We start from the raw sequence: 10,000 nt of genomic DNA on the forward strand, positions 1-10,000 counted from the left end.
ATTGATCAAAAGATTGATAGATACATAAGAAATACATAGATACATACCTACATACATATATACCAGATAGATAGATACGTTGGTAGATAGATAGATAGATAGATAGATAGATAATATATACATATATACTACATAGATAGATGTCTATAGATTGATTGATTGATTTGATTGATAGATACATAAGAAATACATAGATACATACCTACATACATATATTCCAGATAGATAGATACGTTGGTAGATAGATAGATAGATAGATAGATAGATAGATAGATAGATAGAAGGTAGAAGGTCAACCGGGAGAAGGTCCTATGGGACTCCTGGCCTCAGGCCATCCATAATCTGCTCTTATCTGGAGATGAACCCATGGATCAGGTCAACCAGGAGAAGGTTCTTCAGGTCCACCATCATCTGGTCTGATCTGCTGATGGTCACATGACCATTAGCAGGTCCTATGGGACTCCTGGCCTCAGGCCATCCATAATCTGGTCTTATCTGGAGATGGAAACATGGGAGAAGGTCAACCGTGAGAAGGTTCTTCAGGTCCACCATCATCTGGTCTTATCTGCTGATGGTCACATGACCATTAGCAGGTCCTATGGGACTCCTGGCCTCAGGCCATCCATAATCTGCTCTTATCTGGAGATGAACCCATGGATCAGGTCAACCATGAGAAGGTTCTTCAGGTCCACCATCATCTGGTCTGATCTGCTGATGGTCACATGACCATTAGCAGGTCCTATGGGACTCCTGGCCTCAGGCCATCCATAATCTGCTCTTATCTGGAGATGAACCCATGGATCAGGTCAACCATGAGAAGGTTCTTCAGGTCCACCATCATCTGGTCTTATCTGCTGATGGTCACATGACCATTAGCAGGTGATGGTCACATGACCATTAGCAGGTCCTATGGGACTCCTGGCCTCAGGCCATCCATAATCTGCTCTTATCTGGAGATGAACCCATGGATCAGGTCAACCATGAGAAGGTTCTTCAGGTCCACCATCATCTGGTCTTATCTGCTGATGGTCACATGACCATTAGCAGGTCCTATGGGACTCCTGGCCTCAGGCCATCCATCATCTGGTCTTATCTGGAGATCAAGACCTGGTAGAAGGTCAACCAGGAGAAGGTTCTTCAGGTCCACCACTATCTGGTCTTATCTGGAGATCAATACAAGGTAGAAGGTCAACCGTGAGAAGGTCCTATGGGACTCCTGGCCTCCTGCCATCCATAATCTGCTCTTATCTGGAGATCAAGACATGGATGAGGTCAACCTTGAGATGTTTCTTTCCCTCTTTCAATCTTTCTTTCCTTCTTTCTCTCTCTTTCCTCTTTCTTTCTTTCTTTCTTTCTTTCTTTCTTTCTTTCTTTCTTTCTTTCTCTCTCTCTCTTTCTCTCTTTCCTTCTTTCCATCTTCCCCTCTTTCTCTCTCTCTCTCTTTCCCTCTTCCTTTCTTCCTTCCCTTCTTCCTTCTTCCCTCCCTCCTTCCCTCTAACTATCCCTCTCTCTTTTTTTCTCCTTCCTCCCTTCCTTCCCTCCCTCTCTTTCCGTCTCCCCCCTCCCCCCCTCTTTCTCTCTCCTTGTTTCCTTCCTTCTTTCTCTCCCTCCCTCTAGCTATCCCTCTCTCTTTTTTCTCTCTCTATTTCTCCTTCCTTCCTTCCCTCCTTCCCTCCCTCTCTCCTTCCTTCCCTTTCTTTCTTTCTTTCTTTCTTTCTTTCTTTCTTTCTTTCTTTCTCTTTCCCCTTCCCTCCTTCTTTCTCTCCCTCCCTCCCTCTAGCTATCCCTCTCTCTCTTTTTCTCCTTCCTTCCTTCCATCCTTCCTTCCCTCCCTCTCTCCTTAATTCCTTCCTTTTCTTTCTTTCTTTCTTTCTTTCTTTCTTTCTTTCTTTCTTTCTTTCTTCTTTCTTTCTTTCTTTCTTTCTCTCTCTCTTTCTCTCTCTCTCTTTCTCCTTCCCCCTTCCTCCCTTCTCTCCTCCCTCTCCCCTCTCTCTATTTCTCCTTCCTTCCTTCCTTCCTTCCTCCCTCCCTCCTCCCTCCTTCCCGCCCTCTCTTTCCGTCTTCCCCTCTTCCCCTCTTTCTCTCTCTCTCCCTCTTTCTTTCTTTCTTTCTTTCTTTCTTTCTTTCTTTCTTTCTTTCTTTCTCTCTTTCTCTCTTTCTCTCTCTCTTTCTCCTTCCCCCTTCCTTCCTTCCTTCCCTTCATCCCTCCGTCTCTCCCTCCCTCCCTCTCCTTCCTTTTCTTTCTTTCTTTCTCTCTCTCTTTCTCTCTTTCCTTCTTTCCCTCTTTCTTTCTTTCTCTCTCTCTCTCTCTCTCTCTCTCTCTCTCTCTCTATCCTTCTTTCCCCCTGTCTTTCTCCTTCCTTCCTTATTTCCTTCCTTCCTTCCTTCCCTCCCTCCTTCCTTCCCTCTTTCTTTCTTTCTTTCTTTCTTTCTTTCTTTCTTTCTTTCCCTCTTTCTCTCTCTTTCTCTCTTTCTTTCCCTCTTTCTTTCTTTCCCTCTCTTTCCTTCTTTCCCTCTGTCCCTCCTTCTCCTTTTCTCCTTCACCTTCCTTCCTTCCTTCCTTCCTTCCTTCCTTCCTTCCTTCCTTCCTTCCTTCTCTCTCTCTTTCTCTCTCTTTCCTTCTTTCCCTCTTTCTTTCTTTCTTTCTCTCTCTCTCTCTCTCTCTCTTTCCTTCTTTCTTTCCTTCTCTCTCTCCTTCCCTCTCTCTTTCCTTCTTTCCCTCTTTCCCTCCCTCTCTCTCCCCCCATGAGAAGGTCCTCTGGGACTCCTGGCCTCCTGCCCACCATCATCTCCTCTGATCTGGAGGTCAATCCATCCTAGAAGGTCAACCGTGAGATGTCCCTCTTCCTCGGCCAACCACAACATCTCCTCATCTCCTGGCAGGAAGTCCAGAGGTCCATCTGATCTCCTGACTTCCTGCCAAGCTTTCCCTTGGCAGGAAGTCCAGGAAGAAGGTCCACCTCAAGATCTCCTGACTTCCTGCCAACGTTTCCTTGGCAGGAAGTCCAGGCAGAAGATCAAAGGTCCATCTCCAGACCTGACTTGACTTTGGCAGGAAGTCCAGGTCCATCTGATCTCCTGACTTCCTGCCAAGCTTTCCTTGGCAGGAAGTCCAGGAAGAAGGTCCATCTCAACATCTCAAGATCTCCTGACTTCCTGCCAAGCTTTCCTTGGCAGGAAGTCCAGGCAGAAGATCAAAGGTCCATCTCCAGGCCTGACTTGACTTTGGCAGGAAGTCCAGGTCCATCTGATCTCCTGACTTCCTGCCAAGCTTTCCTTGGCAGGAAGTCCAGGTCCATCTGATCTCCTGACTTCCTGCCAAGCTTTCCCTTGGCAGGAAGTCCAGGAAGAAGGTCCATCTCAACATCTCAAGATCTCCTGACTTCCTGCCAACTTTCCCTTGGCAGGAAGTCCAGGAACAAGGAGGTCCATCTTATCATCTCCTGAGTTCCTGCCAACGTTTCCTTGGCAGGAAGTCCAGGAAGAAGATCAAAGGTCCATCTCCAGATCTGACTTCCTGCCAACTTTACCTTGGCAGGAAGTCCAGGCAGAAGATCAAAGGTCCATCTCCAGGTCTGACTTGACTTTGGCAGGAAGTCCAGGTCCATCTGATCTCCTGACTTCCTGCCAACGTTTCCTTGGCAGGAAGTCCAGGAAGAAGGAGGTGGATTAGGAGGTCCATCTTATCATCTCCTGACTTCCTGCCAACCTTTCCTTGGCAGGAAGTCCAGGAACAAGGAGGTCCATCTTATCATCTCCTGACTTCCTGCCAACGTTTCCTTGGCAGGAAGTCCAGAAGAAGATCAAAGGTCCATCTCCAGATCTGACTTCCTGCCAACTTTACCTTGGCAGGAAGTCCAGGCAGAAGATCAAAGGTCCATCTCCAGATCTGACTTGACTTTGGCAGGAAGTCCAGGTCCATCGGATCTCCTGACTTCCTGCCAACTTGACTTTGGCAGGAAGTCCAGGAAGAAGGTGGTCCATCTCAAGATCTCCTGACTTCCTGCCAACGTTTCCTTGGCAGGAAGTCCAGGCAGAAGATCAAAGGTCCATCTCCAGACCTGACTTGACTTTGGCAGGAAGTCCAGGTCCATCGGATCTCCTGACTTCCTGCCAACGTTTCCTTGGCAGGAAGTCCAGGTCCATCTTATCATCTCCTGACTTCCTGCCAACGTTTCCTTGGCAGGAAGTCCAGGAAGAAGGTCTATCTCACATCTCAAGATCTCCTGACTTCCTGCCAACTTTCCCTTGGCAGGAAGTCCAGGAACAAGGAGGTCCATCTTATCATCTCCTGACTTCCTGCCAACTTTACCTTGGCAGGAAGTCCAGGCAGAAGATCAAAGGTCCATCTCCAGATCTGACTTGACTTTGGCAGGAAGTCCAGGTCCATCGGATCTCCTGACTTCCTGCCAACTTGACTTTGGCAGGAAGTCCAGGAAGAAGGTGGTCCATCTCAAGATCTCCTGACTTCCTGCCAACGTTTCCTTGGCAGGAAGTCCAGGCAGAAGATCAAAGGTCCATCTCCAGATCTGACTTGACTTTGGCAGGAAGTCCAGGTCCATCGGATCTCCTGACTTCCTGCCAAGCTTTCCTTGGCAGGAAGTCCAGGAAGAAGATGACAGGTCCATCTCTTGACTTCCTGCCAACTTTACCTTGGCAGGAAGTCCAGGAACAAGGAGGTCCATCTTATCATCTCCTGACTTCCTGCCAACGTTTCCTTGGCAGGGAGTCCAGGCAGAAGATCAAAGGTCCATCTCCAGATCTGACTTCCTGCCAACTTTACCTTGGCAGGAAGTCCAGGAAGAAGATCAAAGGTCTGACTTCCTGCCAACTTTACCTTGGCAGGAAGTCCAGGAAGAAGGAGGTGGATTAGGAGGTCCATCTTATCATCTCCTGACTTCCTGCCAACCTTTCTGTGGCAGGAAGTCCAGGAAGAAGGTGGTCCATCTCAACATCTCAAGATCTCCTGACTTCCTGCCAACTTTCCCTTGGCATGAAGTCTAGGAACAAGGAGGTCCATCTTATCATCTCCTGACTTCCTGCCAACTTTCCCTTGGCAGGAAGTCCAGGAAAAGAAGGCGGATCAAAGGTCAAGATCTGACTTCCTGCCAACTTTCCCTTGGCAGGAAGCCCAGGAGAACTTCCTGTCCTGCTCCTCCTCCTGGATCCAAGCTCTATCTCCACATCTCTTGACTTCCTGCCAATTTTCCATTGGCAGGAAGTCCAGGAAGAAGCTCACAGGTCCATCTCTTGACTTCCTGCCAACTTTCCCTTGGCAGGAAGCCCGGGAGGACTTCCTGTCCCGACTCTCCTCCTGGATCCGAGCTCCATCTCCACCTCCCTTGACTTCCTGCCAACTTTCCATCTCCACCTCTGACTTCCTGCCAACTCCCCCTTGGCAGGAAGCCCAGAAGAAGGAGGTGGACCTTGGATCCACCTCCAGAACCCGGAGGCGGGGCTTCCTGTGGCTCCGCCCCCCGGCTCTATAAAACCGGGCCGCCCTGGAGGACCCATAACCACGTCCTGTTGGGAGGAAGAAGGAAGTCCATGCTGAAGATGAAGCTCTTCTTGTTGGCGGTTCCTCTGGCGTTCTTCTGCCTGGTCCAGGGCTTCTCCGATGACCCTCACCACACAGGAGAAGGTAAGGGAGGTCCTATGGGGCATCTCGGCTGACCCATTCCTTGGGGGTCCTCCAACGTCCGTCTCTGCCCCCAACTGGGCCTTCCTGCTTCCTTCTTCCCTCCCTCCCTCCCTCCTTCCTTCCTTCCTCCCTCCCTCCTTCCTTCTCTCTCCCTCCTCCCTCTGTCTCCTCTTCCTTCCTTGCTCCTCCTGTCCTCTTTTCTCTCTTTCTCTCTCTTTCTTTCTTTCCCTCTTTTTCTCTCTTTCTCCTCTCTCTCTCTCTTTCTTCCTCTCTCTCTCTTTCCTTCTCTCTCTTTCCTTTCCCTCTTTCTCTCTTTCCTTCTTTCCTCTTTTCTCTCTCTTTCTCTCTTTCTCTCTCTCTTTTTCTCTTTCTCTCTTTCCTTCTTTCCCTCTTTCTTTCTCTCTTCCTTCTTTCCTCTTTCTCTCTCTTTCTCTTTCCTTTTTCTCCCTTCTTTCTTTCTCTTCTCTTCTTTCTTTCTTCTCTTCTTTCTTTCTCTCTTTCTCTCTCTCTTTCTTCTTTCTTTCTTTCTTTCTTTCTTTCTTTCTTTCTCTCTTTTTCTTTCCTTCTTTCCTCTTTCTCTCCTCTCTTTCTCTCTTTCCTTCTTTCCCTCTTTCTTTCCCTCTTCTCTCTCTCTCTCCCTCTGTCTCTCCTCTTCCTTCCTTCCCTCCCTCCTTCCGTCCTTCCTCTTTTTCTCTCTTTCTCTCTTTCCTTCTTTCCCTCTCTCTTTCTCTCTTTCCTTCTTTCCCTCTTTTTCTCTCTTTCTCTCTTTCCTTCTTTCCCTCTTTTTCTCTCTTTCTCTCTCTCTTTCTCTCTCTCTTTTTCTCTTTCTCTCTTTCCTTCTTTCCCTCTTTCTTTCTCTCTTTCCTTCTTTCCCTCTTTCTCTCTCTTTCTCTCTTTCCTTTTCCCCCTCTTTCTTTCTCTCTTTCTCTCTTTCTTTCCTTCCTTCCCTCTTTCTTTCCCTCTTTCTTTCTTTCTTTCTTTCTTTCTTTCTTTCTTTCTTTCTCTCTTTTTCTTTCCTTCTTTTCCTCTTTCTCTCCCTCTTTCTCTCTTTCCTTCTTTCCCTCTTTCTTTCCTCTTTCTCTCTCTCTCTCCCTCTGTCTCTCCTCTTCCTTCCTTCCCTCTCTCTTTCTCTCTCTTTCTCTCTTTCTCTCTTTCCTTCTTTCCCTCTTTTTCTCTCTTTCCTTCTTTCCCTCTTTTTCTCTCTTTCTCTCTCTCTTTCTCTCTCTTTTTCCCTTTCTTTCTTCCCCTCTTTCTTTCTCTCTTTCCTTCTTTCCCTCTCACTTTCTCTCTCTTTCTCTCTTTCCTTCTTTCCCTCTCTCTTTCTTTCTCTTTCTCTCTTTCCTTTTTCCCCTCTTTCTTTCTCTCTTTCTCTCTCTCTTTCTTTCCTTCTTTCCCTCTTTCTCTCTCTCTTTCTCTCTTTCCTTCTTTCTTTCTCTTTCCTTATTTCCCTCTTTCTTTCTCTCTTTCTCTTTCCTTCTTTCCCTCTTTCTTTCCCTCTTTCTCTCTCTCTCCCTCTGTCTCTCCCCTTCTTTCCTTCCCTCCTTCCCTCCTTCCTTCATTCTTTATCTCCCTCCCTCCCTCTAGCTATTCCTCTTTTTTCTCCTCCTTCCTTCCTTCCTTCCTTTTCTTTCTCTCTCTTTCTCTCTTTCCTTCTTTCCTCCTACCCTCCCTCCTTTCCTTCCTTCCTTCCTTCACTCCTCCCTCCCTCCCTCCTTCATTCTCTTTCTTTCCTTCCCTCCTTCCTTCCTTCCTTCCTTCCTTCCATCTTTCTTTCTTCCCTCCCTCCCTCCCTCCTCCCTTCCTTCTTTCACTCCTTCCCTCCTCCCTCCCTCCCTCCCACCCTCCTCCCTCCCTCCCTCCCTCCCTCCCTCCCTCCCTCCTTCCTTCCTTCACTCCTTCCTTCCTTCCTTCCTTCCAGGCCCGAGGAAGATGGATGAGCTTGGCCCTCAGCACCAGTGACCCCAAGATCCTGAAGCACATGGAGAAGATGAAGATCCTCATGGTGGACGTCAACTTTGAGGGAGACGACGTGGTGGTGGAGACCCACATTCCCACGTAAGGCGGGGCAGGAAGTGGCTGGTTTTGGGACAGGAAGTGCCTGGTTTGGGGTGGGGTGTCCCTGTTTTGGAAGAGGAAGTGGCTGGTTTGGGAGAGGAAGTGCCTGTTTTGGGGTGGGGTGTCCCTGTTTTGGAAGAGGAAGTGGCTGGTTTGGGAGAGGAAGTGCCCGTTTTGGGGTGGGGTGTCCCTGTTTTGGAAGAGGAAGTGGCTGGTTTGGGAGAGGAAGTGCCTGTTTTGGGGTGGGGTGTCCCTGTTTTGGAAGAGGAAGTGGCTGGTTTGGGAGAGGAAGTGCCTGTTTTGGGGTGGGGTGTCCCTGTTTTGGAAGAGGAAGTGGCTGGTTTGGGAGAGGAAGTGCCCGTTTTGGGGTGGGGTGTCCCTGTTTTGGAAGAGGAAGTGGCTGGTTTGGGAGAGGAAGCGCCCGTTTTGGGGTGGGGTGTCCCTGTTTTGGAAGAGGAAGTGGCTGGTTTGGGAGAGGAAGTGCCCGTTTTGGGGTGGGGTGTCCCTGTTTTGGAAGAGGAAGTGGCTGGTTTGGGAGAGGAAGTGCCCGGTTTGGGGTGGGGTGTCCCTGTTTTGGAAGAGGAAGTGGCTGGTTTGGGAGAGGAAGTGCCCGTTTTGGGGTGGGGTGTCCCTGTTTTGGAAGAGGAAGTGGCTGGTTTGGGAGAGGAAGCGCCTGTTTTGGGGTGGGGTGTCCCTGTTTTGGAAGAGGAAGTGGCTGGTTTGGGAGAGGAAGTGCCTGTTTTGGGGTGGGGTGTCCCTGTTTTGGAAGAGGAAGTGGCTGGTTTGGGAGAGGAAGCGCCTGTTTTGGGGTGGGGTGTCCCTGTTTTGGAAGAGGAAGTGGCTGGTTTGGGAGAGGAAGCGCCTGTTTTGGGGTGGGGTGTCCCTGTTTTGGAAGAGGAAGTGGCTGGTTTGGGAGAGGAAGCGCCTGTTTTGGGGTGGGGTGTCCCTGTTTTGGAAGAGGAAGTGGCTGGTTTGGGAGAGGAAGCGCCCGTTTTGGGGTGGGGTGTCCCTGTTTTGGAAGAGGAAGTGGCTGGTTTGGGAGAGGAAGCGCCCGTTTTGGGGTGGGGTGTCCCTGTTTTGGAAGAGGAAGTGGCTGGTTTGGGAGAGGAAGTGCCTGTTTTGGGGTGGGGTGTCCCTGTTTTGGAAGAGGAAGTGGCTGGTTTGGGAGAGGAAGTGCCTGTTTTGGGGTGGGGTGTCCCTGTTTTGGAAGAGGAAGTGGCTGGTTTGGGAGAGGAAGTGCCTGTTTTGGAACAGGATGGGGTGGAAGGGGGCAGGAGGGTCATCCAGACGGAGTTTGGGGAGAGGAAGTGGCTGGTTTGGGAGTGGAAATGGCTGTTTGGGAGAGGAAGTGGCTGGTTTGGGAGAGGAAATGGCTGTTTGGGAACAGGAAGTGGCTGGGACAGGAAGTGGCTGGTTTGGGAGAGGAGGTGCCTGGTTTGGGAGAGGAAGTGGCTGGCTTGGGAGAGGAAGTGCCTGTTTGGGAGAGGAAGTGGCTGGTTTGGGAGAGGAAGTGACGGTTTTGGGGTGGGGTGTCCCGGTTTTGGGACAGGAAGCCCCTGGTTTGGAATAGGAGGCTGGGGTATTTTGGAAGAGGAAGTCCCTATGTTGGAAGAGGAAGTCCCTATTTTGGGAGAGGAAGTGGCTGGTTTGGGAGAGGAAGTGGCCAGGAACAGGAAGGGCCTGTTTTGGGAGAGGAAGTGGCTGGGAACAGGAAGGGCCTTGTTTGGGAGAGGAAGTGGCTGGTTTTGGGAGAGGAAGTGCCTGTTTGGGAGAGGAAGTGGCTGGTTTGGGAGAGGAAGTGGCTGGGAACAGGAAGGGCCTGTTTTGGGAGAGGAAGTGGCTGGTTTGGGACAGGAAGTGGCTGGTTTGGGACAGGAAGTGGCTGGTTTGGGAGAGGAAGTGCCTGGTAAGAATTGGTGGTGGAGACACGCATTCCCACGTAAGGGGGACAGGAAGTGGTTGGTTTGGGGAGAGGAAGTGGCTGGTTTGGGAGAGGAAGTGGCTGGTTTGGGAGAGGAAGTGCCTGTTTGGGAGAGGAAGTGGCTGGTTTTGGGAGAGGAAGTCCTATTTTGCAACAGGAAGTCACGGTTTTGGAATAGGAGGTCTCTGGGAACAGGAAGTGGCTGTTTGGGAGAGGAAGTCCCTGGTTTTGGGAGAGGAAGGGCCTGGTTTGGAAGAGGAAATGGCTGTTTGGGAGAGGAAGTGGCTGGTTTGGGAGAGGAAGTCCCTGGTTTTGGGAGAGCAAGTCCTATTTTGCAACAGGAAGTCACGGTTTTGGAATAGTAGATCTCTATTTGGGAACAG

The 10,000-nt window shown here is 49.8% G+C and overlaps 1 protein-coding gene across 1 annotated transcript in view; it reads left to right on the plus strand.

Moving 5' to 3' along the window:
- Positions 1–301: 301 nt before the first annotated feature.
- LOC309524113 (extracellular fatty acid-binding protein-like) overlaps positions 302–10,000 on the plus strand; it is a 17,067-nt gene continuing 7,368 nt past the window's right edge. Inside the window, exons 1-2 of the mRNA XM_082208498.1 lie at positions 302–306; positions 7,560–7,696. Of these exons, the coding sequence (XP_082064624.1) occupies positions 7,575–7,696 (122 nt within the window). The 5' untranslated portion in view covers positions 302–306; positions 7,560–7,574. The remainder of the gene's footprint in view (positions 307–7,559; positions 7,697–10,000) is intronic.

The sequence above is a fragment of the Podarcis vaucheri genome (genome assembly GCF_965113315.1).
Source record: "Podarcis vaucheri genome assembly, chromosome: Z".
Classification (NCBI taxonomy): domain Eukaryota; kingdom Metazoa; phylum Chordata; class Lepidosauria; order Squamata; family Lacertidae; genus Podarcis; species Podarcis vaucheri.